We start from the raw sequence: 24563 nt of genomic DNA on the forward strand, positions 1-24563 counted from the left end.
GTGTACACACTGGGGCCAGGTACCCACTAGCTAAGACCCGTTAGGCTCTGACCACAGAGAAGGAGCCCTCTCTGAACTCTGTCCATCCGAAGTTCCGAGGAGAGTGGAGGGACTGCTGTGGAGGTACTGCAGAGTCCGCCCCTAGAGGCCTGGTACTGGATTCAGCTCACGTCCACCCTTTCTGGGCGTTGCTGGGCCTCCGGGACCGCCTCCTCGTTCCTTCTACAAGACTTGCTGTGCCCCCTGATCGCAAGGGGGAGCCCGCTCCCCACGGGATTCACTCTTCGCAGCGAAATCCGGGTGGCGGCGGCAGCGGCTGCGGCACACCTCTTTCCGCCAGCCGGCTGCCACCGCCCACCGTCGCCATGAACACAAAGGCGACGCCCATTGGAGAAGCGTTCTGGGGCGTGGCCTCCTGGGAACCACACCCTTTCAGACAGCCTCTTTTCCTGGGGCAGCGGACAAGCATCATGGGACTTGTAGTCCTTCTGCTTCCACAACATTTCGCTCAACCCCACTCCCACTCTTTCTTGAACCTGCAAGCAAAGTCCGGAATTTGGCCAACTCTGTTCAGGAGACGCATCTTCAAGTCTTTCTTTCTTTCTTTTTTTTAAAGGGAGGCAGATAGGGACAGACAAGAAGGGAGAGAGATGAGAAGCATCAACTTGTGGCACTTTAGTGTTGTTTATTGACTGCTTTCTCTCATGTGCCTTGATCCAAGGGCTCCAGACGAGCCAGTGGCCCTTTGTTCAAGCCAGCGACTTTGGGCTTCAAGCCAGCAACCATGGGGTCATGTCTATGATCCTATGCTCAAGCCAACGACTCCATGCTCAAGCTAGTGAGGCCGTGTTCAAGCCAGTGATCTCAGGGTTTCAAACCTGGGTCCTCAAGTGTCCCTCAGTGTCCCAGGCTGTTGCTCTATACACTGCACAGGCTAGTCATTCTTACATTTTTTCTTTAACAGGGACAGAGAGAGAGAGGGATAGACAGGGACAGACAGAACGAGAGAGATGAGAAGCATCAATCATCAGTTTTTCGTTGCGAGACCTTAGTAAGTTGATTGCTTTCTCATATGTGCCTTGACTGTGGGCCTTCAGCACTGAGTAACCCCTTGTTCGAGCCAGTGACCTTTGGTCCCAGCTGATGAGCTTTGCTCAATACATATGAGCCTGCACTCAAGCTGGTGACCTCGAGGTCTCGAACCTGGGTCCTCTGCATCCCAGTCCAACGCTCTATCCACTGCGCCACCGCCTGGTCAGGCTTTCTTACATTTTTTAAATAGCCAAGCGTGAACAGTCTCTCCATTTGGGAGGGACACCTGTGACTAGGACATGTGCCCTCAAGGTGCTCAGCCTGATGGCCTGAGCCTGTTCCACTAAGGTATAACTCAGTGGTGGGATTCAGCTAGTTTCCAATGGTTCAGAAAAACTGATACCTAATTTTTTTGTTGGGTTCAACAAATCAGTTGTTAAAATGGCACTTGTAATCTGGTTTCTCTCTAAGGTGGACGCCTGGGCAGCTGCACAATGTGGAAATCACAAATTTACACTCTTTTTATTACTATTTTTTTTTACAGGGACAGAGAGAGAGTCAGAGAGAGGGATAGATAGGGACAAACAGGAACACAGAGAGATGAGAATCATTAATCATCAGTTTTTCATTGCAACACCTTAGTTGTTCATTGATTGCTTTCTCATATGTGCCTTGACCGCGGGCCTTCAGCAGACCAAGTAACCCCATTGCTCGAGTCAGCGACCTTGGGTCCAAGCTGGTGAACTTTTTGCTCAAGCCAGATGAGCCCATGCTCAAGCTGGCGACCTTGGGGTCTCAAACCTGGTTCCTTCCGCTTCCCAGTCCAACACTCTATCCACTGTGCCACCGCCTGGTCAGGCTACACTCCTCTTTTTTAATGTTCATCTGCGCAATGGCATATTCTAAGCATCCATATTAATGTTCACTTCATCCACAGGTGAAAAAAATTGCAAGTGAGGATGCCAAACAAGAAGCAATATGGAAATATCTTAAATAACAGTTTTGTTTTATGCCAGGTATTCCTTAATATTTTTTTAAGATTTTTATTTATTCATTATAGAGAGGAGAGAGAGAGAGAGAGAGAGAGAGAAGGGGGGAGGAGCAGGAAGCATCAACTCCTATATGTGCCTTGATCAGGCAAGCCCAGGGTTTTGAACCGGCAACCTCAGCGTTTCCAGGTTGACGCTTTACCCACTGCACCAGCTTGAGCACAGGCTCATCTGCTTTGAGCAAGGCTCACCAACTTAAGCCCAAGGCCGCTGGCTTGAGCAAAGGGTCACTCGCTCTGCTGTAGCCCCCTGGTCAAGGCACATATAAGAAAGCAAACAATGAACAACTAAGGTGCCGCAACTGCACCACCACAGGTCAGGCTATTCCTTATTTTTTCATTAATATTTTAAAACTCTTTCTTATAACATAATCCAGTTTTGTATACCTCATTTATTGTTCTTATTTAAGTATTAAATGCATGAAATAATAAACTACCTTTCAGTATATCGTCTTTTTATACTTAAAACCATCATTAGGGTAGAGAACCGGTTGTTAGATTATTTGAATCCCACCACTGGAATAACTGCCTTATCAGACTGCTCCTTCACTGTCTTCCTGATGTCCATCTACTTTATCTGACTTCTGATGGCCACTTCCACAAAACTCAGCTTACCTTATTACCTTAAGATTATCCTATGTGGTTCAATCCAGGGGACACTAAACATAACATATCCTTCAAAAGACATGGACAGCCTGACCAGGTGGTGGTGCAGTGGATAGTGTCGGACTGGGATGCAGAGGACCCAGGTTCGAGACCCCAAGGTCGCCAGCCTGAGCACAGGTTCATCTGGTTTGAGCAAAGCTCACCAGCTTGGACCCAAGGTCGCTGGCTTAAACAAGGGGTTACTCGGGCTGCTGTAGCCCCACGGTCAAGGCACATATGAGAAAGCAATCAATGAACAACTAAAGTGCCACAGCAAAGAACTGATGCTTCTCATCTCTCTCCCTTCCTGTTCGTCTATCCCTCTCTCTGATTCTCTCTCTGATTCTCTCTCTGTCAAAAAAAAAGAGTAAAAAAAAAAAAACAATAAAGACATAGACATTTTCTGATTCACAGACTTCTCCATTTTTCTTGAGCATATGATACTTTCAATTACTTCTTTAAATGCTTTGGAGTTCTTTGGCTTCCAGGACACTCATTTTTCTCACTCTTTTGACAAACATTTAGTGTTCTAGGCACTGTTCTGGGACCTGAACCATCATCATTTCTTGCCTGAATCACCAACATTCAGCAACTTCTTAATTGGACTCTCTGATTCTATTCATCCATCCATCCATCTATCCAATACAGGTAAAGTATTCTTCTAAAAATGCAAATTTTACTCCCCCATTGAAAACTCTTCAAGGCTTCCCATTAGATCAAATCCAAAACCTCTTAGTATAGAAGACCCTTCATCAAAAAGCAATCAAATAGGCCCAGGTCAGGTAGCTCAGTTGGTTAGAGTGTCATCCTGATACACCAAGGTTGTGGGTTCAATCCCCGTCAGGGAATATACAAGAATCAACAAATAAATGCAATCAATGTTTCTCTCTCTCCCTAAATAAAAAACTTTAAAAAGCAACACAGAGGTGGAAAGGCCTGAGCCCTTCCTACCACTCTCAAAACCCAAGCTCTGAAAACAATGGGTCCCCTAGGTGTTCCATCCTCAAGCTTAGAAAACGTCCTTCTAAATCCCATTCTTGAGAACTCACAAAGTATATAAATAGCTGAAAAGTATCACCATAAAGAAAAGCTACTGCCTGACCAGGCAGTGGCAGAGTGGATACAGCGTCGGACTGGGACACGGAGGACCCAGGTTTTAAGCTCTGAGGTCAACAGCTTGAGCACGGGCTCATCTGCTTTGAGCAAGGCTCACCAACTTAAGCCCAAGGCCGCTGGCTTGAGCAAAGGGTCACTCGCTCTGCTGTAGCCCCCTGGTCAAGGCACATATAAGAAAGCAAACAATGAACAACTAAGGTGCCGCAACAAAGAATTGATGCATCTCATCTCTCTCCCTTTTGTCTGTCCCTATCTGTCCCTCTCTCTGTCTCTGTCACAAAAAAAAATAAAATTTTTTTTAATTTAAAAAAACAAAACAAAAATCCCACAAGAAAACCTACTGACTTTTCCCTCTTTTTTTTTTTTTTTTTTTTTCCTGAAGCTGGAAACGGGGAGAGACAGTCAGACAGACTCCCGCATGCACCCGACTGGGATCCACCCGGCACGCCCACCAGGGGCGACGCTCTGCCCACCAGGGGGCGACGCTCTGCCCCTCCGTGGGGTTGCTCTGCCGCGACCAGAGCCACTCCAGCACCTGGGGCAGAGGCCAAGGAGCCATCCCCAGCGCCTGGGCCATCTCTGCTCCAATGGAGCCTCGGCTGCGGGAGGGGAAGAGAAAGACAGAGAGGAAGGAGGGGGGGTGGAGAAGCAAACGGACGCTTCTCCTATGTGCCCTGGCAGGGAATCGAACCCGGGTCCCCCGCACGCCAGGCCAACGCTCTATCGCTGAGCCAACCAGCCAAGGCCTTTCCCTCTTTTTCTTTGAAAAACTTATTTGGGCCAGAGAAGGCTTTGCTCTGAACATCAGTCCTAGGGAATAAGTGAGAAAATCCTGGTATTTGGGCTCATCACCTTGGACACAAAATCCACTTTGTTATAATGGTAAACTGCATACCCTTCAGACAGTGAAAAGCAAAACAAAGTGGAGCTTGTGCAGAGGGCTGCAGAAAGAGGCATTAAGCTGAAATAACTGAGATGTGTCAAAAACATTAGGGTGACTAAAAATTTTTGGAAGAAATTTAAGTGTTCAACGTATGATATAAACATAAACATTATATGTAAGTTACCATGTTTTTCTGACATGAGTTCTAGTACATATTCTGCCTTATCCCAATGAGACTTTATATCTTTTGAGATGAAAACCTCTAAAATTCTATATAAAAGCTTCATAGAGAGCTGGGCATACAGAGCCAACCACCTTGGGGTCTGAGCTGCAGCTCAGGGCTAGTGAACTATGAAGAAGAGCACCACTGCCTGACCAGGCGGTGGCGTAGTGGAAAGAGTGTCGGACCCCGAGGTCGCCAACTTGAACACGGGCTCATGTGGTTTGAGAAAAAGCCCACCAGCTTGAACCCAAGGTCGCTGGCTCCAGCAAGGGGTTACTCGGTCTGCTGAAGGCCCGCAGTCAAGGCACATGAGAAAGCAATCAATGAACAACTAAGGTGTTGCAACGGGCAATGAAAAACTAATGATTGATGTTTCTCATCTCTCTCTGTTCCTGTCTGTCTGTCCCTGTCTATCCCTCTCTCTGACTCACTCTCCCTCTGTAAAAAAAAAAAAGAAGAAGAGCACCACTGCCTGACCAGGCGGTGGCGCAGTGGTTAGAGCGTGGGACTGGGATGCGGAAGGACCCAGGTTCAAGACCCTGATGTTGCCAGCTTGAGTGCAGGTTCATCTGGTTTGAGCAAAGTTCATCAGCTTAGACCCAAGGTCGCTGGCTCGAGCAAGGGGTTACTCGGTAGGCTGAAGGCCCACGGTCGAGGCACATATGAGAAAGCAATCAATGAACAACTAAGGTGTTGCAACGAAAAACTGATGATTGATGCTTCTCATCTCTCTCTGTTCCTGTCTGTCTGTCCCTGTCTATCCCTCTCTCTGTAAAAAAAAAAAAAAAAGGAAAAGAGCACCACTGTGACAGGTGCCAGTACCTGGAGAGGCAGTCACAAGTGCTGTGTCCCAGTTCAGCTTCTGGCTCTGACCGCATGTGCTGCAGTCCCAACTCCACTACTGATGAGCTGTGTAACCTTGGACAAATTACTAAACCTCTGTCCACCTCCATCTCTTTGTCTGTTAAATGGGGGAATTAAGAGAACCTGTACCTTTAAAGTGGTGAGGACCACTTGCTTTCACACCACATGGAGTATGTGAAGAACACTTGGCTCAGTGTTGGGCTGGAGGAAAGTTCAAGGTGGCCAGGCAGATGAAGAATGTGCTATAAAGCAGGCATATGGATGGAGCAGGGCCCAATGCAGAGAAGAGATGAAGAAATAAAACTCAGTGGTAGGCAAAGAGGGACCAAGCAGAGGGATAAGACTGGAGGAAGTGGGGCACCATGCCAGAGGCACATAAACTATCACTTTTCTAAGACTTGATATGAAAGGAAGCAAAAAGTCCATAAATGAAGCCAGGAGTATATAGCTCCTGTGCATGCCCACTTCTCAACAACAGGTTTAACATTCCTGGGGCTTGTCCAAGAAAGAAGGTGAGAAGCAGCAGCTACAACTATGAGGGCTCATTCCTTCAATTTATTCCAAGGTTTCTCATCTTTAAAAAGACCATTATTATCAGTTGTTAGTCCTTCATCTTAGGCTGAAACAGGTGAGAAGGCAGTCATGGAAATGTCCAAGTGACCATTATGGGCAGCTCTCTCAAAGGGGACATCGCATCAGTTAGAAAAATACATACTTCCAGAAGGATCACTGTTCCTCCTGAGCTGTCAAGGCCACCAGTGCTGCCTGCACCTCTGCTGCCTGGGCTGGGGGTAGCAGAGAGTCTTGAATGAGGGCCAGAGCTGCTGCCTCCGTCAGATTGCCGAAGTCCTGGGACGTTTTGACAGGGAGGTGTCCGGCCAGCTCACAGAGGGCAACATTGAACACTTCTTGTTCCTTTATCCCAAAGCTGGACTTCCGGGCCCAGAGAATCACCCGGATCCCCATGAGGGCTGAGGTAGGTGAAGTCTTTCCAGGTGGGGCTCCCCGGGTCACAAACAAATTATGCGCAATCTCATGGTCAGTCAGGTAATCAGTGGCTCGACATACCCTGTTTATCAAGGCTTCCAGGTCCGGTCCCGGTCTGCTGGTGTAAAAGAGGAAGCCAGGAGCTGGGCCAGCCTGGAGCAGGTGCAAACGGCCCGCAGCGTCGAGGCGCTCACTTGGTGCCCCTTCCACAGGCAGTCTGTGGGCCAGGTAATAGCCGTGCAGATGGAGGTGGTTCACTGAGGCCAAGCCACCGAGGCTGTTGAAGCCAACGCGAAAGCCTGGGTGTGCGCTCAGCAGCACAGCCTCCAGTCCGGCCCGCAGTGCACCCGGCAGCAGGCGCTGGGGGAGGCCCCGAGCAGGCTCAGGCACCAGCAGCACATGGCCCCACTCCAGGGGGCTGACGTTGATCATCACGAGGATATCCTCTTGCTGGACAACACCTGGGAGATCGGGCTCCTGGCGCAAATGGAAGAGGACTTCTCCTGGCTGGATTTTGTTGAAGTTAAACTGTTCAGGGTCAAATGCCTGCCTCACGCTCCTGATGTTCTGGGGGCGCCGCCTCTGTACCCCTCGCTCCACATTCAGCTGAGCCACAAAACCCACAGCACCAGGGAGGGTTTGGGTCTGCAGCTCCCCCAGACAGTAGCGGAACAGCCCCAGCTCCATCCGTTGCCTCCAGGCAGAGCAGAGGGTGGAGTCAAAACGTGACAGAGGCAGCATGTCGGGGAGGCTGGGTGCATTCCTGGGCCACTGAATCCCTTCCCACTTGAGTTCCTTCTGTCCATAGACAAAATCAGGAATGCTGTGCTCTTCCCAGTCATCCTTGTTTGAAGGTAGCAAATAGGAAGTTTCATTTAAATCATGTGAAACAGCCATGGGGTCCACCTGAAACAATCAGAAGAGTAGAAAAACCACATGATGCTACCCCATTTCAAGAGCTTTTATTTATTTTTATTTTCAAGTAACTTTTACTTGCTCTTCTGATTAAAAAGTAATATATACCTTTGGTAAAATATTTTGAGAACACTGATATCACTCATAATCCTACCACCTGTAGATCAGCATACATTTTTGTTGAATTATAAACATATACTAAATTTTTTTCTTTCGCCCTGGTCGGTTGGCTCAGCGGTAGAGCGTCGGCCTAGCGTGCGGAGGACCCGGGTTCAATTCCTGGCCAGGGCACACAGGAGAAGCGCCCATTTGCTTCTCCACCCCTCCGCCACGCTTTCCTCTCTGTCTCTCTCTTCCCTTCCCGCAGCTAAGGCTCCATTGGAGCAAAGATGGCCCGGGCGCTGGGGATGGCTCTGTGGCCTCTGCCTCAGGCGCTAGAGTGGCTCTGGTCACAACATGGCGACGCCCCGGAGGGGCAGAGCATCGCCCCCTGGTGGGCAGAGCATCGCTCCATGGTGGGCGTGCCGGGTGGATCCCGGTCGGGCACTTGCGGGAGTCTGTCTGACTGTCTCTCCCTGTTTCCAGCTTCAGAAAAATGAAAAAAAAAAAAAATTTTTTTTCTTTCTAAAAATTATTTATATTAGGTAAACTTTTTAAAAAATTTTTATTTGTTGATTTCAGTGAGAGAGGAAGGGAGGGAGAGAGGGAGAGAGGGAGAGATGGAGGGAGGGAGGGAGAGAGGAAGGGAGGGAGGGAGGAAGGGAGAGGGAGAGACAGGAACATTGATCTGTTCCTGTGTGTGCCCTAATCAGGGATTGAACTGGCAACCTCTGCACTTTTGGATCATGCTGCAAACAACCTGAGCTATCCAGTGAGGGCTAGGTAAACTTTCTTAATGAAGAAAAAGTAGGCCCTGGCCGGTTGGCTCAGTGGTAGAGCGTTGGCCTGGCGTGCAGGAGTCCCAGGTTCGATTCCCGGCCAGGGCACACAGGAGAAGTGCACATCTGCTTCTCCACCCCTCCCCCTCTCCTTCCTCTCTGTCTCTCTCTTCCCCTCCCGCAGCCAAGGCTTCATTGGAGTAAAGTTGGCCCGGGCGCTGAGGATGGCTCCATGGCCTCTGCCTCAGGTGCTAGAATGGCTCTGGTCGCAACAGAATAACGCCCCAGATGGGCAGAGCATCGCCCCCTGGTGGGCATGCCGGGTGGATCCCAGTTGGGCGCATGCGGGAGTCTGTCTGACTGCCTCCCCGTTTCCAAATTCAGAAAAGAAAAAAAAAAAAGTAAAAACAAAATACAACCCTTATTCCAATGTCCAGGAAAAAAAAAATTACAATTTACATTTGGCATCTTCTTTTTTTTTCTTCTTTAAATATTTTTTTGGAGGGGAATGGACGCCATACTTCTCAATTAAGAGAAACATTTTTATCAGTACAGATTAGAGATTTTTTTTACACTTTTCATTACATTAATTCATAGGGTATGGGTTCTAGCAGCTCAGTGTCCTTTCCATAGGTTCTCAGTGTGCTTCTCTGGGTGGAGCAGGCTGCTGCTTCCACTGGACCCAAGTACCTTTCTCTTTGGCTTCATTCTTTTTCTGATCATTTTCCTTCACACATTTCAGAAAGCTATTTTGGCTCTTAAGAGTATTTAGTATGCTCAATATGTACATTAATTCTCATGGCAAGAATCTTGCCCTTGCCTGGCCTGTGCTGGTGCAGTGGATAGAGTGTCCACCTGGAATGCTAAGGTTGCCAGTTCAAAGCCCTGGGTTTGCCTGGTCAAGGCACGTACGACAAGCAAACAATGGACAACTAAAGTGAAGCAACTAAGAATTGGTACTTCTCTCTCCCACCTCCTCTCTGTAAAACTAATAAAGTCTTAAAAAAAAAAAAAAAAAAAGGCCTGACCTGTGGTGGCGCAGTGAATAAAGCATCAACCTTGAAGGCTGAGGTCACCAGTTTGAAACCCTGGGCTTGCCTGGTCCAGGAACATTTGGGAAGCAACTACTATGAGTTGATGCTTCATGCTCCCCCACCTCTAAAATCAATAATCAAAAAACACAAACTGAGCCTGACCAGGTAGTGGCACAGTGGATAGAGCGTCGGACTGGGATGCGGAGGACCCAGGTTTGAGACCCTGAGGTCGCCAGCTTGAGTGCAGGTTCATCTGGTTTGAGCAAAAGCTCACCAGCTTGGACCCAAGGTCGCTGGCTTGAGCAAGGGGTTACTCGGTCTGCTGAAGGCCCATGCTCAAGGTACTAATGAGAAAGCAATCAATGAACAACTAAGGTGTCGCAACGAAAAACTGATGATTGGTGCTTCCTATCTCTCTCCATTCCTGTCTGTCTGTCCCTATCTGTCTCTCTCTATGACTCTTGCTCTGTCTCTGTAAAACAAAACAAAAAACAAAAACACAAACTGAAAAAAGAAAAAAAGAAGCTTGCCCTTGTTGTTTGCAGCAATGCACACTACATGCTGGGTGACACTGCAGACTCTTCCAGTTTTCTCATCGTAACAATTGTGGGGCATTCCTTTTGACCAGTGCCCATTCCCTTGATGTCTACACTATCACCTTTCTTGTACAGTCACATGTATATGGCCAAAGGAATAGCTCTGTGTCTTCTAAAAGGCCTTGAGAACATATAGCAGGTGCCTTTCCTTTTTCCCTGTCAGTCATTTTGGCAAATTAATGGAAGATGGTGGTTCTGGCCGAAGAGATGGTATCGTTTTCATATACAGTTGGATTTTGATTTTTAAAAACAAATCTTTAATTGTACATACAGGCTATTGCCAATTTCATAATATTATACACAATGTTGTAATGAACATCCTGTCTATCTATCTTTGCAGACATGTTTTTATTTTACTTTAAAATAATATCCTGCTACCCTGGCTGGACAGCTTGGTTGGTTAGAGTGTTGTCCTGATACGCAAAGATTATGCGTTTGATCCCTGGTCAGGGCACATACAGGAACAGATCGATGTGTCTGTCTCAGATGTCAGGCAGAGGAGCCTGCTAATGACCCAGAGACAACTTGAAAAGGAGGCTTTTACCTCAGTAATATCACTTCAACCCAAGCGTGGGTTCCCTCAGGTCCACTGGTCCAGAAGCTTCATACTAATAAAACAGAAAGACAACATAAAAAAAACATACAAAATGACATATCAAAATTCAAGCTGAGGTTTGTTTGTTTTTAAATTTTTTCCACTGACTAGGAGACAAGATGGCAATGGAGTAGGCGGATGTACCAACTTCCACCTCCCAGAACCAAAGTGGATTACAAACTAATTTTAAGAACCATTATCTGGGCCTGACCTGCGGTGGTGCAGTGGGATAAAGCGTCGACCTGGAACACTGAGGCTGCCGGTTCGAAACCTTGGGCTTGCCTGGTCAAGGCACATATGAGAGTTGATGCTTCCTGCTCCTCCCCCTTCTCTCTCTCTCTCTCTAAAAATCAATAAATAAAATATTTAAAAAAAAAACAAAAACAAAGAAAAACAACACAATAAACTTAAAAAGAAAAGAACCATCATCTGGAAAAACCAACTTTGGACTAAACTAAGAGGTCTCTTCAACCAAGAAACACTGAAGAAGCCACACAGAGACTGGTAGGAAAAGCGGAAATGCGGAGAGGGCTGCCCAGCTCCCCGGAGCGAACGGCAACCGGGAGAGACTCGCGTGGTGGGAAGTGAGTTTAGCAGAGAGGGGAGGGTCCTGAGTCCCAGGAACAAAGCCCCAGCCTGCAGCCCCAGAGCCCAGAAGAGGCGTATTGACAATATTTGGCTGGAAACAAGACAGGATACTGCTTGTGAGAAAGAGACTGATTTCTCAGACCCAGGATTCTTCTTAAGGGGACCGTGCAGAAAACCTCTCTCACAACCGGGGGCTCCAGGGGACAGGGAGAGAGGAGAGGACCGGAGTAGCAGGAAGAGAGTGTAATCTAGGAGGCACAGGGAGAAGCATTTTGAGAGACAGCCACCCTAACCCCTGGGACAAGGCACTCCCCAAATCTGAAGTGAATATTTCCCCTGGAAACAGCAATACCAGCAAAGGGAAGCAGGACAGCAGCCAAACAAGCTCTCACGCGGCACTCAGAGCAGAGTCCCTTAGAAGGAGGGAGTTTTCTGGACTATAGTAGTGAGAGTCTTACGGTCTGAGCTGCAGTGCCCGCACCCACACGGCTGAGGGCTCGCTGGAGGGCGGGCGGCTGCAGGATGCGGAAGCGCAGTTCTGTCGGCAAGGGCAGAAGCCAGGTGGCCACCACTGGGCCCAGGTGTGAGCTCAGTCTTGCCCGGCTGGGGAGGAGGAGGCATGCAAAAGCGGTCAAGCCCAGTTGCGGACAGCCTGCAATCCAGCCTGCAGGGGAAGGGCAGGAGCCCTAGAAGGGGTGGAGACCTGCCCTTGAGCAAGGGCGCAGGAGCACAGCCTTGCCCTGCTTGCAGAACCGACGCTTGTGGCCTGACTTGGGAGCCGGCTCCTCCTGCAGGGGTGGAGCCAAAAGCCCAGAACAGGCAGAGTTCCACTACTGAGCTTGAGCACGCAGTCCCACTGGGCCTGTGGCGCCAAGGATTGCAGCCGTCCCACAAGCAGGCTCCTCCTGCAAGGGTGGGGCAAAAGCCCAGAATTAGGTGAAGACCTACAGCTGAGCAAAAGTGCTCACCACTGCCCTAAGGGCCAAGCATAATGCCACCCGCGGGGGCGGGGTGAAGGCCAAGGCCACCAAGGCTTGTACACCTGAGCACGTGATCACAGCCACTCCTGTGAAGGACAGGTGGAAAGCACAGCAACAGTAGCCCCAGTGGGCAGGCACCGGCAACGCCCATACTTGAACGAACTAGGCAGCAACAGCAGAGGGGGTGGTGGGTCTGCAGACAGACTGCACCTAGGGAACACAGAGGCTACACCCAGTGGACTCCAGTGGCCAAAACCTTCTTTTACACAGACAAAATGAGAAGGAAGAGAAATGTAACACAAATGAATCAAGAGAAAATCCCTAGAAAAGGACCTGAATGAGTCAAATATAACCAAATTACCAGATGCAGAGTTTAAAATAACGACTGTTAGGATGTTCAAAGATATTAGAACAACAATAGATGGTCATTACGAACACCTAAATAAAGAGATAGCAAATATAAAAAAGGACATTGAAATAATAAAAAAGAATCAGTCTGAAATGACAAATACAATATCAGAAATAAAGAACACAAAGGAAGGAATTAAAAGCAGGATGGATGAAGCTGAGAATCAAATCAGCGAGTTAGAGGACAAGATAAATAAAGGCACGGAAGCAGAGCAGAAAAAAGAAAAGAGACTCAAAAAGTCTGAGGAAACTCTAAGAGAGCTCTGTGATAACATGAAGAGAAATAACATCCCTATCATAGGGGATCCTGAAGAAGAAAAGAAAGAACAAGGGATAGAGACTTTGTTCAAACATATCATAGCTGAAAACTTCCCTCAATTAAGGCAGGAAAACATCTCACAAGTTCAAGAAGCACAGAGAACTCCATTAAAGAGAAACCCAAAGAAATCTACACCAAGACACATCATAATTAAAATACCAAAACTAAGTGATAAAGAGAAAATATTAAAAGCTGCTAGAGGAAAAAAGACTATAACCTACAAAGAAGCCCCCATAAGGATGACTTCCGACTTCTCAACAGAAACACTTGAGGCCAGAAGGGAATGACAAGAAATATTCAAAGTAGCCAGACCTGTGGTGGCGCAGTGGATGAAGCATTGACCTGGAAATGCTGAGGTCGCCGGTTCGAAACCCTGGGCTTGCCTGGTCAAGGCACATATGGGAGTTGATGCTTCCAGCTCCTCCCCCCTTCTGTCTCTCCTCTGTCTCTCCCTCTCCTCTCTAAAATAAATTAAAGAATAAAAATAAAAAAAAATAAAAAATAAAAAGAAATATTCAAAGTAATATAGAACAAGAGCCTACAACCAAGACTACTTTATCCAGCAAGGCTATCGTTTAAAATTGAAGGAGAAATAAAAAGCTTTCCAGACAAAAAAAAATCGAACTGCCTTTTGACCCAGCTATACCACTTTTAGGAATATATCCCAAGAACACCATAGCACTGTTTGAAAAGAAGAAATGCACCCCCATGTTTATGGCAGCATTGTTCACAATAGTGAAGATCTGAGAACAGCCCAAGTGTCCATCAGTGGACGAGTGGATTAAAAAGCTTTGGTACATATATACTATGGAATACTATTCAGCCATAAGAAATGACATCAGATCATTTACAACAGTGGTCCTCAACCCCCGGGCCGCGGACCGGTACTGGTCCGTGGGCCATTTGGTACCGGTCCACAGAGAAAGAGTAAATAACTTACATTATTTCCGTTTTATTTATATTTAAGTATGAACGATGTTTAATTTTTTTAAAATGACCAGATTCCCTCTGTTATATCCGTCTAAGACTCACTCTTGACGCTTGTCTCGGTCACGTGATACATTTATCCATCCCACCCTAAAGGCCGGTCCGTAAAAATATTTTCTGATATTAAACCAGTCCGTGGCCCAAAAAAGGTTGGGGACCACTGATTTACAACAACATGGATGGACCTTGATAACGTTATACTGAGAGAAATAAGTAAATCAGAAAAAACTAAGAACTATATGATTCCATACATAGGTGGGACATAAAAATGAGACTCAGAGACATGGACAAGAATGTGGGGGTTACGGGGTGGGGGGGAGGACTTTGGGTGATGGGAATGCAGCATAATCAAATGTCAAAATAACCTAGAGATGTTTTCTCTGAACATATGTACCCTGAATTATCAATGTCACCCCATTAAAATTAATTTAAAAAAATGTCAAAAAAGAAAAAAAATTTTTTTCCACTGACTTGGCAAAGAGGAAAGGGGAAAGTGTGTGTGTGGGAGGGATAGAGAGAGAAGCATCAACTTGTTGCTTCACTTACTTGTTCCATTTAGTTGTGCACTCACTGATTGCTTCCCTTACATGCCCTGACCAGGGGTCAAACCATGACCTCTGGTGTCTCTGGCTGAAGCTTCATCCAGTCTTTTAAGACAAAAAAATTCTAGATATTGGTTGCCCAACAATATGATATGCTAAGCATAATTTTGACAATAAAATGTAAAGTCCTCAATTATTCTATTAAAAAGAACCTCACACATTTCTCCAAAGACACAAAAGACCAACAAGCACATGAAACTTCAGTATCTTCAACATCAGTATCATTAAGGAAATGCAAATAAAAACCACAAGGAGATATCACCTCACACTCATTAGGCTAGCTACTATCAAAAAACAAAATAGTGTGTTGGTGAATATGTGGAGAAATGATAACTTTTATGCACTGGCGGTAGTAACATAAAATGATGCCACAATGGAATACAGAACAACAGTCCCCCCCCCCAAATACAAACAGAATTACTATATGATCCAGCAATTCCAACTTCTGGATACATATATACAGAAGAATCAAAAGCAGGGCTTTAAGGCCTTGGCCAGTTGGTTCAGTGGTAAAGTGTTGGCCTAGTGCAGGGGTCGGGAACCTATGGCTCGCGAGCTGGATGTGGCTCTTTTGATGGCTGCATCTGGCTCGCAGACAAATCTTTAATAAAAAAAAAATGTTAAAAATATAAAACATTCTCATGTATTACAATCCATTCATTTCCTACTGCTCATGTTCATGGTTGTGGGTGGCTAGAGCCAATCACATCTGTCCTCCATGACAACACTAAATTTTTATTAGATATTGCGTAAGGTACACAGGTCACTGTATGGCTCTCATGGAATTACATTTTAAAATATGTGGCGTTCATGGCTCTCTCAGCCAAAAAAGGTTTCTGACCCCTGGCCTAGTGTATAGATGTCCCAGGTTTGATTCCCAGTCAAGGCACACAGGTTTGATTATCCTTTTTCTCTATCTCTCTCTTCCTCTCCTGCAGCCAAGGCTCCACTGGAGCAAAGTTGGCCCAGGCGCTGAGGATGGCTCCATGGCCTCCATCTCAGGCGCTAGAATGGCTCCAGTTGCAGCAGAACAACGCCCCAGATGGGCAGAGCATCACCCCCTAGTGGGCATGCCAGATGGATCCCAGTCAGGCTCATGCAGGAGTCTGTCTCTCTGCCTCCCCGTTTCTCACTTCAAAAAAATACAAAAATAAATAAATAAAAATAACAAAAGCTGGACTTGAAAAAGATTTGTACACCCATGTTCACAGCAGTATTATTCACAATAACCAAAAGGTAAAAGCAACTCAAGTGTCCATTGACAGACAAATGGATAAACAAAATAAGATTTATACATAAAATGAAGTATGATTCAGCTATAAAAAGGAAATTGTAACACATGCAACAACATGTTGAACCTCAAGGAGATTATGCCAAGTGAAATAAGTCAGTTACAAAAGGACAAATGCTGTATGATTCCATGCATAGAAGGTATCTAAAGTGGTCAAATTCATAGAGACCAAAAGCACAATAGTGGTTTCCAAGGCCTATGTGGAGGGTAGAATGAGAATTTATTTGTTGTTTAATTGGTGTAGAGTTAATTTTGCAAGATGAAAAGTTCTGATGATTGGCTGTACACAATGTAAATATATTTAACAATATTAAACTGCATACTTAAGATGGTTAATTTTGTTATGCATTTTTTTGTTTTAGTGAGAGAGGCAGACAGTCCAGAAGGAAGAGAGGTAAGAAGCATCAACTTGTAGTTATATCACTTTAGTTGTTCAAGCTAGTGACCCCTTGCCCAAGCCAGTGACCTTTGGGCTTAAGCCAGCAACCATGGGGTCATGATTATGATCTCATGCTCAAGCTGGCCAGCCCACACTCAAGCTGGTGACCCCACACTTAAACCGGTAACTTTGGGGTTTAGAACTGGGTCCTTAGCATTCCAGGTGGACATTCTAGCCACTGTGCCACCATTGGTCAGGCATGTTATATTTTTAACCACAATAAGAAAAGGTCAAGATGGTGAATTTTATGTTTATATATTCTATAATTTTAAAAGTATTTTTTGGCCCTGGCTGGTTGGCTCAGTGGTAGAGCGTCGGCCTGGCGTGCAGAAGTCCCGGGTTCGATTCCCGACCAGGGCACACAGGAGAAGCGCCCATCTGCTTCTCCACCCCTCCCCCTCTCCTTCCTCTCTGTCTCTCTCTTCCCCTCCCGCAGCCCAGCCGAGGCTCCACTGGAGCAAAGATGGCCCAGGCGCTGGGGCTAGAGTGGCTCTGGTCGCAACAGAGCAATGCCCTGGAGGGGCAGAGTATCGCCCCCTGGTGGGCGTGCCGGGTGGATCCCGGTCGGGTGCATGCGGGAGTCTGTCTGACTGTCTCTCCCCGTTTCCGGCTTCAGAAAAATACAGAGAAAAAAAAAAAGTATTTTTCAGATGAGTTTCAAAATAGATTTAAGAAATCCAAAAATTTGCTATTTATCTGAGCTGTACTTATGTCAGTATTCACTCACTCTCATTCATTCATTCATGTATTCACAGTCAACGTCCACCTCATGACCACTCCTGATGTTCTGGGGACATCCTTTCTTTGCACCCTGCTCCATATTCAGCTGAGTCACAAAACCCATGTATTTATGAAGTAACTAAGTGCTGTGTATGAGGTAAGAAGACAATTTGCTATAGTAGTGGCAAATAAGGCGAACAAGGTCCCTATCATTACGGAACATATATCCTGTGGTGAAGTAAAATGAACTATGTTAACTATCCATGGTATTAACATTTTGTGGGAAATAAACAAGTGGTAAAATAGAGGGTAACTAAGAAGTGGGATCAGAGCAGGGCTCTAAGATGACAGTTGAACCAAGACAGGAAGGATGTGAAGCCTGCAGAAGAGCTAGGGGAAGTATGCTGTAGGCAAAGGAAACCACAAGTCCAAGGTGCTTGAGTTAAAAAAAGAAGTGGAAATGCCTGACCTATGGTGGCGCAGTGGATAAAGTGTGGACCTGGAACGCTGAGATCGCTGGTTTAAAACCCTGGGCTTGTCCGGTCAAGGCACATACGAGAAGCAACTACTATGCGTTGATGCCTCCTGCTCTTCCCTTCCCTCTCTTCTCTCTCTCTCCCCTATCTAAAAATAACAGTAAATAAAAACTCTTAAAAAAAAAAAAGGGTTGTCAATCTTATTTACCTTTTTTTTTTTAAAGTGGAATTCAGAAATCCAAAAGCTGGTACCTTAACAAAAATATGATCAACGAACAAATCTTTGAAAAATCTAACTATGACACAAAACTAATTTTACAATACTAGCACTAGAAGCTATTTTTAAGATGTCAGCAGCTCAGTTTTACCACTGTCTTAAGAGTTTATCAAGTACAGGAAGAACCATATGTTAACCAGAGTCACCAGGGACTGCTGGATGACTCAGAATGCCCATTTAGCCCAACCAGGCAGTGGCGCAGTGGATAGAGCGTCAGACTGGGATGCAGAGGACCCAGGTTTGAAACCCTGAGGTTGCCAGCTTGAGCACGGGCTCATCTGATTTGAGCAAGGCTCACTAGCTTGAGTCCAAGGTTGCTGGCTTGTGCAAGGGGTCACTCAGTCTGATGTAATTCTCCGGTCAAGGCACATATGAGAAAGCAATCAATGAAAACTAAGGTGCCGCAACAAAGAATTGATGCTTTTCATTTCTCTCCCTTCCTATCTGTCCTTCTCTCTGTCTCTGTTACACATTAAAAAAAGAATACCCATTCAATAATTTATAATGAGAAACATGCAAGTTGCACAAAATGTTTTACTGGCTGGTCAGTCTAGTCCCTTCTCTGTACAAAAATCTACCAGGAAGCAAAATTATAATCAGGTTATTGAATACACCCTTGGATTCACAGGAAAGTGAGTTAGCTGGGGAGATCTAGATTACAGCTAGTCACTATGGCTCAAGGACAATTCCCACACCTTCACTGTGAAAAGATAGTCTCACCAAAAAGTCCATGGATTTGTCCTGGCTAGTCAGTGCTCCCTCTCCTCAGTTAAGTACAGGAAATGCAGCGACAGCTTCATGCTCTTTGCCTAACCTTTTACTACGTAAAGATCAATACCTTCTTCAACAGAAAAAAAAAAAAAAACCCTCTGCTATCAAAATGGCCAGGGTGGGATAGGTTTATACTCTGGTCACTTTGACAATTTTGTTGTTCCAAAAATGGAGGTTACTCTGCAGCCGCCATTTCTTGAAATGGAGTATTTCCACAATGGGGGCTCACATGTTGATATAATGAGTCACCAGAGTCAGTCTAAGATGATTTATTGAGTGCCGGGAAAACGACAGTCACTCAGCAAACATTTTACTCAGGCAATGCCACATATCAGGTCCTGGAGTTCATGATTCTCATGGGGCTTACACTCTAGTGGGAGAAACAGACATTCCCCTAATCATCACCCGAGTAAATATAAATTGCAAACAAGATACATGCTGTAAATCAGAAGCACTGAGTACTCTGTGAATATAAGACAGATTCCTAAAGAAAGGCTTCGGTGAAAATGTAAGAGCCCTGGCTAAAACACAAACCCTGAGGAGACGGCAGAGAGAAGCTGAAGTCAGATTACAGAGGGCGGGAGTCTGCGTTTTTAACCAGTTAATGGTTTTAAACTGACATGTTCAGATTTAGACTTTACAAAAATCAGCAAGCAGAATAAACTGGAAGAATCTAGAATTAATCCCTACAACTTTATCTATTTTAGCTCAGCTTCATGCTCTTTGCCTAACCTTTTACTACGTAAACGTTTTACTACCGAAAACAAAAGAATTAACCTCACCTCCACCTCCTCCTCTGCAGCTTGGAATCCTCACCTTTTGGAATAGCGTAGGTTCGTTCATTCGTAAATGGGAACCTACTTAACAGGGTTGTTGCAAAAGTCTAAGTAACTATGCCCAGCGTTTGGCATTCAATGGGTCTTCAGTAAACGGCCTCAGTAGGCAGCAAATTTATGTTTATTTCTGGAGAGGCGACAATCGGGCTGCAATATGTGAGGCGGGGGCCCAGTGGTAACGTCAGTATGGAAAATCCGTTCTCGGGCACAGGGACAGTCAACGGCCTCTGGCCACTCAGCGAGTTCTCTAGTTAACTTGGCTCCAGAAACTTCTCTGCTGCCCCTTACTGGACCTCGCTCAAGGTCGCCGCCACCACCTACCGCAGGTGAGGAGGACGGACCGCACGACCTACCCCTAGATCTAGCGCTGCCATACCGGGGTCGTGGTGTCTCAACGCATGCGCAATGTGCACGCACGCACGCACGCACGCACGCGGCGTGGCTCGTCCCGCCCCCCCCCCCGGAGGTGGGGCCTGCGGCCTGGGCTCCGTCCCGGAGCGTCCGGCCCCGCCCCGGGCTCCGCCTCCAGTTCACCAGGAACCGCCCAGAGCCCGGAGCGGGCGACGGAACGGGCTAGGACCTCCAGGGCACTTTAAGGAGGGGGCGGGCCCGGGGGCGGTGGCCCCGGGAGCGGTTGCCGCGGGGACTGGGTGGTGACGGAGCCCGAGGGCGGAAGTGAGAAAGTTGCCGGAGTCCGGAGACGAGTTGGCGGAACTGTGCGCGCGGCGCGGCAATGGGGGGCTCGGGCAGCCGCCTGTCCAAGGAGCTGCTGGCCGAGTACCAGGTGCGCGGGACGCCGGGCCTCGGGAAGCTGGCGCGCGGGCCTGCGCTCAGGAGCGGGCGGCAGGGCGGGCGCGACCTCCGGGCGGCCCGCTGATCCCCAGTCCTGTTCTGCCTTCCAGGACTTGACGTTCCTGACCAAGCAGGAGATCCTCCTGTGAGTGCTGTCTCGAACTTCCCCTCCGGGATCCTTTAGCGACGGCTTCGGGGGGCGGGAGGTCGCTGTGTCTCCCCGACGGGGAAACTGAGGCCTTCCGGAGGAAGCTGCAGGAGCCCGGCTGAGGTCGGCGGCTGAGCCGGAACTGGAGCCCAGCGCGCCGAGCCCTCGGCGGAGCCCAGCTGCCGGCACGCCTTCCCCGCCTGCGCCGGGGGCCCAGCTGTGCAGCCTCCAGCCCAAAGCCAGGCGCTCTTTGACCTTAAGTTCCACTGGCTCTTGCATAACCGAAGCTGCATTACCAGTCCGGCGGAGGCTGCTATGGCCCTCGGCTGGATGCTGAGGGGTAGAGCCAGAAAAGCTTTAGGGAGCGTGGCTCCTTCTCTCAACTTTACCTAAATTAATACAGTAACCGTTAACGCTTATTGAGAACTTACCTTTTCAACACGAATGGTGCTAAATTACCCTGTTACCTAATTTAAACCTCCCGAGGGAGGTACGTGGACAATGAACTAGATCCAGAGAAGTCTGGTACTTGCCTAAAACTACACTCTCCAAGAAGGTATTTGAACTGAGGCTGGAATCCCCTTCCTAGACGTTTGCTGATTTTATGTGTCTAGGAATCTTGGCCAAATTAATCCTAGTGGGGAAGAGGTGGTGCTGTGGACAAGATAGTTCAGGGTAGCTGCTAAAAAGAGGGAGGCCTCGAGGAGCAGGAGATCCCTGGAGTTTTGCTTATTTCTCCCTGTTCTTCTGAGCCAACTTCTGGCTCCTTCTCCAACCCCACCATTCTTCAGGGAGTTCTGGGATCCATGCCCAGCACAGTGCCTGGCACACAGTAGGCCCTCAGTGCATAATACCCCTTGCCAGAACGGACTCTCAGCCTGTACTATCGTGGACATATCTCCCTTTGGCTTATCAAGCCTGATGAATCAGAAATTCTCTGTACATGGTTATCTCCTTACCTGGTGTGTAATGGGCAGCAAGGCAGGGAGTGGGGATGTGATATACACAGGAAGGTGGGCCAACGGGTTCCCCTCCTTCTGCCAGAGCCCACAGGCGGTTCTGTGAACTGCTTCCCCAAGAGCACAGGAGTGTGGAGGAGTCACTGCGGGCTCGGGTGCCCTTGGAGCAGATCTTCAGCCTTCCAGAGCTCAAGGTGCCAGCCCCCCACCCCCCTTTGCTGTTCCTTTTGAGATCATGCAGTCACTGCTCCTATTCTGGTCTTTTCTTTATTTAGCCCTAATTTCCCAGGGGCAAGGGTTTTGTCTAAATCACCCAGTGGAATTATCTAGAAATGTGTTGTTTTTTAGTGAGAGACAGGGACAGAGACAGGAAGGGAGAGAGATGAGAAGCATCAATTCTTTGTTGCGGCACCTTAGTTCATTGATTGCTTTCTCATACATGCTTTGATGGGGGGGGGGGGGGCTCCAGAAGAGCAAGTGACCCCTTGCTCAAGCTGGCGACCTCACGTTTTGAACCTGGGTCCTCAGCATCCCAGGCCCACTGTCTATGCACTGCACCACCACCTGTTCAGGCTAGAAATGTGTTTTTCAAATTGGGATCCTAGACACACATTCCTGGAGCTTTATAAGAAGTTTCATCAGCTGACCTGTGGTGGCATGTGGATAAAGCCTTGACCTGAAATACTGAGGTAGCCAGTTGAAATTCCTGGGCTTGCCTGGTCAAGGCACATATGAGAAGCAACTATGCACTGATGCTTCCCACTCCTCCCCCATCCCTCACCTTTCTCTCTCCTCTCTAAAATCAATTTTTATTTTATTATTATTTTTTTTTACAGAGACAGAGTCAGAGAGAGGGATAGATAGGGACAGACAGGAACAGAGAGAGATGAGAAGCATTAATCAGTTTTTCATTGCAACACCTTAGTTGTTCATTGATTGCTTTCTCTATGTGCCTTGACCGTGGGCCTTCAGCAGACCGAGTAACCCCTTGCTCGAGCCAGCGACCTTGGGTCCAAGCTGGTGAGCTTTTGCTCAAACCAGATAAGTCTGTGCTCAAGCTGGCGACCTCGGGGTCTCGAACCTGGGTCCTCAGCATCCCAGTCCAACGCTCTATCCACTGCGCCACCACCTGGTCAGGCTAAAGTCAATTTTTTTTTTTTTTAAAAGATAGTTTTATCTTTTAAGGGGAGTTGTGTTACTTTGAAGTTTGAAATTTTCTATGCTAACAGTCTGGCCTAATGCCTGTAACACAAGAAGTATTTAATTAAATGTTCTCTTTGCTTAGGATGTCTTCCTCCTCCTTCTCTGCCCCCAGGCCTACCTGTGGGTTTATCTCTGACCCCCTGCCCCCTCTCCAGCTGGGTCACTGGTCCTCCTGCCTTCTGAAAAGCACTGGTTATTCTCCCCTGCAAGCCTGCGCTCGTGATGCAGGTTCTATAAACTGTTCCTTCCAGTTCTCTGTAGAATTTGAGTGTGACCTGGGCTGCGTCTTGTGGCATTCATAGAGGCTCTCTTCCCAGGCCAACCCCTTCAAGGAGCGAATCTGCAGGGTCTTTTCAACCACCCCAACCAGAGATAGCTTGAGCTTTGAGGACTTCCTGGACCTCCTCAGTGTGTTTAGTGACACAGCAACACCAGACCTCAAATCCCACTATGCCTTCCGCATCTTCGGTAAGGACTGGGAGGAGCATGCTGGAATACGTGGTCTTGACCGATGGCCGCCTGGGTCGTGCTAGTTGGGAGCTGGGGTCATTCCTGGAGCCTTGGAGCTCCTCCTGACCACATCCTTTTGGGCTTCGTCTGCTCTCTAGATTTTGATGATGATGGAACCTTGAACAGAGAAGACCTAAGCCAGCTTGTGAACTGCCTCACAGGAGAGGGTGAGGACACCCGGCTCAGTGCCTCCGAGATGAAGCAGCTCATCGACAATGTGAGCAGCTGGGCCCAGCAGGGCAGGCAGGGGAGCCAAGGGAGGGCTTTAGCCTGACATTCTCCCTTTCCCAGATCCTGGAAGAGTCCGACATTGACAGAGATGGGACTATCAACCTCTCCGAGTTCCAGCACGTCATTTCCCGTTCACCGGACTTTGCCAGGTATGACAGTGGTCCCATCTGTGGCATCTGGATCTGGGATGTTATTATGCGGGTATGCCCGGTAAAAAGCCCCGTGCCCCTTCTGAATATCTCAGGGGAGTTCTTCTCCCAAAGGGGACTCACAGACATGAGACACAACCCATTCCAAAGGTCCTTAGGGGAGAAGTGGGTTAGTTTGGGTTTAGTCCTCACCGTCGTCTTCCAGAAGAAATTCCAACCCACTCTTCTCTTGTTCAGCTCCTTCAAGATCATCCTGTGACAGGAGCCTCAGCGTTTCCCAGCACCCTGTAGAAGAACCTTTTCACTGCTGAGCCGTGGCCAAGGTTACACCTGTGTTGCTAGGGCTGGCCAAGCTAGCCCCGTCGAGCTGGCACTGTCAAGGTTTGTCCCGGGCAGGCAAGGGCCCTCTGTGTCAGGGCCTCACCCCTTCTCACTGCCATGGTCATCACTCTGTTTGTTTCTACTAATCAATAATAAAGGTTTAGAAGTTTTGACTCTGTGTAATACTAGAACTGCTGGTATGAGGAAGGACTGGACTTCTAGGAGCTTCGGTCATGCTGGGGCAGACTACCCTCTAAAGAAGGGACTGGCAGGAAGTAGAATGTGCTTCCCCACCCTCATGGGGCAGTGGATACGAAGAGGTCGCATGGGGGGTGGAACTGTGCTATATCCTGACGGATGGTGGTTACATGAATTTCTACATGTGTTATCATTTATGGAACTGTTTCTCAAAATAAAAAATAATTTACTATATGAGCATTTTAAAAATAAAATTTAGTGTTAAAACAAAAAACCCCATCCCCTGAACAGAGTAAGGTGTTGAGATGTAGTCAGCCAGGCTAGGCTTAGTCTGGACCAGCAGACCCTGGAAATAGGAGGTTCAGCAGACCCCAGAACTCAGAAAACTAAATCAACCTCAAAAACCAACAGTCTTGCCTGGCTGCTGGTGGCACAGTGGATAAAGCATTGACCCAGAATGCTGGGGTCACTGGTTCAAAGCCCTGAGGTTGCTGGCTCCGAGTATGGGCTTGTCAGTGAAGGGTCACTAGCTTGAGTGGGGG

General features: G+C 47.6%; 3 protein-coding genes across 8 annotated transcripts in view; 1 reads left to right on the forward strand and 2 right to left on the reverse strand.

Annotated features, from left to right (window-relative positions):
- Positions 1-6029, reverse strand: part of TTLL13 (tubulin tyrosine ligase like 13) — a 19794-nt gene extending 13765 nt beyond the window's left edge. Inside the window, exon 1 of the mRNA XM_066354626.1 lies at positions 5941-6029. The gene's annotated coding sequence lies outside the window, so the exon portion shown is untranslated. The remainder of the gene's footprint in view (positions 1-5940) is intronic.
- On the reverse strand, positions 5949-21457 carry GDPGP1 (GDP-D-glucose phosphorylase 1). 6 transcript variants are annotated; one of them, XM_066354636.1, is made up of 3 exons: positions 21410-21457; positions 10766-10829; positions 5949-7704 (listed from the first exon to the last, which is right to left on the reverse strand). In XM_066354636.1, exon 3 carries the CDS (start codon positions 7693-7695, stop codon positions 6538-6540), a length of 1158 nt encoding a protein of 385 aa, XP_066210733.1. In that variant the 5' UTR covers positions 7696-7704; positions 10766-10829; positions 21410-21457; the 3' UTR covers positions 5949-6537. The 6 variants fall into 6 exon arrangements, with proteins under 6 accessions (XP_066210733.1, XP_066210729.1, XP_066210728.1 ...); XM_066354632.1 differs by lacking the exon at positions 21410-21457 and adding an exon at positions 19536-19976; XM_066354631.1 differs by lacking the exon at positions 21410-21457 and adding an exon at positions 19491-19976.
- Positions 20072-23996, forward strand: CIB1 (calcium and integrin binding 1). The gene is made up of 7 exons (XM_066354639.1): positions 20072-20294; positions 20413-20447; positions 21495-21603; positions 22930-23080; positions 23221-23339; positions 23414-23502; positions 23740-23996. The coding sequence occupies exons 1-7, from the start codon at positions 20244-20246 to the stop codon at positions 23759-23761; spliced, it is 576 nt and encodes a 191-aa protein (XP_066210736.1). The 5' UTR covers positions 20072-20243; the 3' UTR covers positions 23762-23996.
- The last annotated feature ends 567 nt before the right edge of the window (positions 23997-24563 follow it).

Source organism: Saccopteryx leptura, chromosome 13, assembly GCF_036850995.1.
Source record: "Saccopteryx leptura isolate mSacLep1 chromosome 13, mSacLep1_pri_phased_curated, whole genome shotgun sequence".
Taxonomy (NCBI): Eukaryota; Metazoa; Chordata; class Mammalia; order Chiroptera; family Emballonuridae; genus Saccopteryx; species Saccopteryx leptura.

What these genes read in the sequence shown, in the direction of transcription:
- GDPGP1 (XM_066354636.1), bottom strand. Translation starts at nt 7,695, where the DNA reads ATGGCTGTTTCACATGATTTAAATGAAACTTCCTATTTGCTACCTTCA.
- CIB1 (XM_066354639.1), top strand. Translation starts at nt 20,244, where the DNA reads ATGGGGGGCTCGGGCAGCCGCCTGTCCAAGGAGCTGCTGGCCGAGTAC. An exon ending in TGAAGCAGCTCATCGACAAT is followed by an intron (nt 23,340 to 23,413) that starts GTGAGCAGCTGG and finishes TCCCTTTCCCAG; the next exon opens with ATCCTGGAAGAGTCCGACAT. An exon ending in CGTTCACCGGACTTTGCCAG is followed by an intron (nt 23,503 to 23,739) that starts GTATGACAGTGG and finishes TCTCTTGTTCAG; the next exon opens with CTCCTTCAAGATCATCCTGT.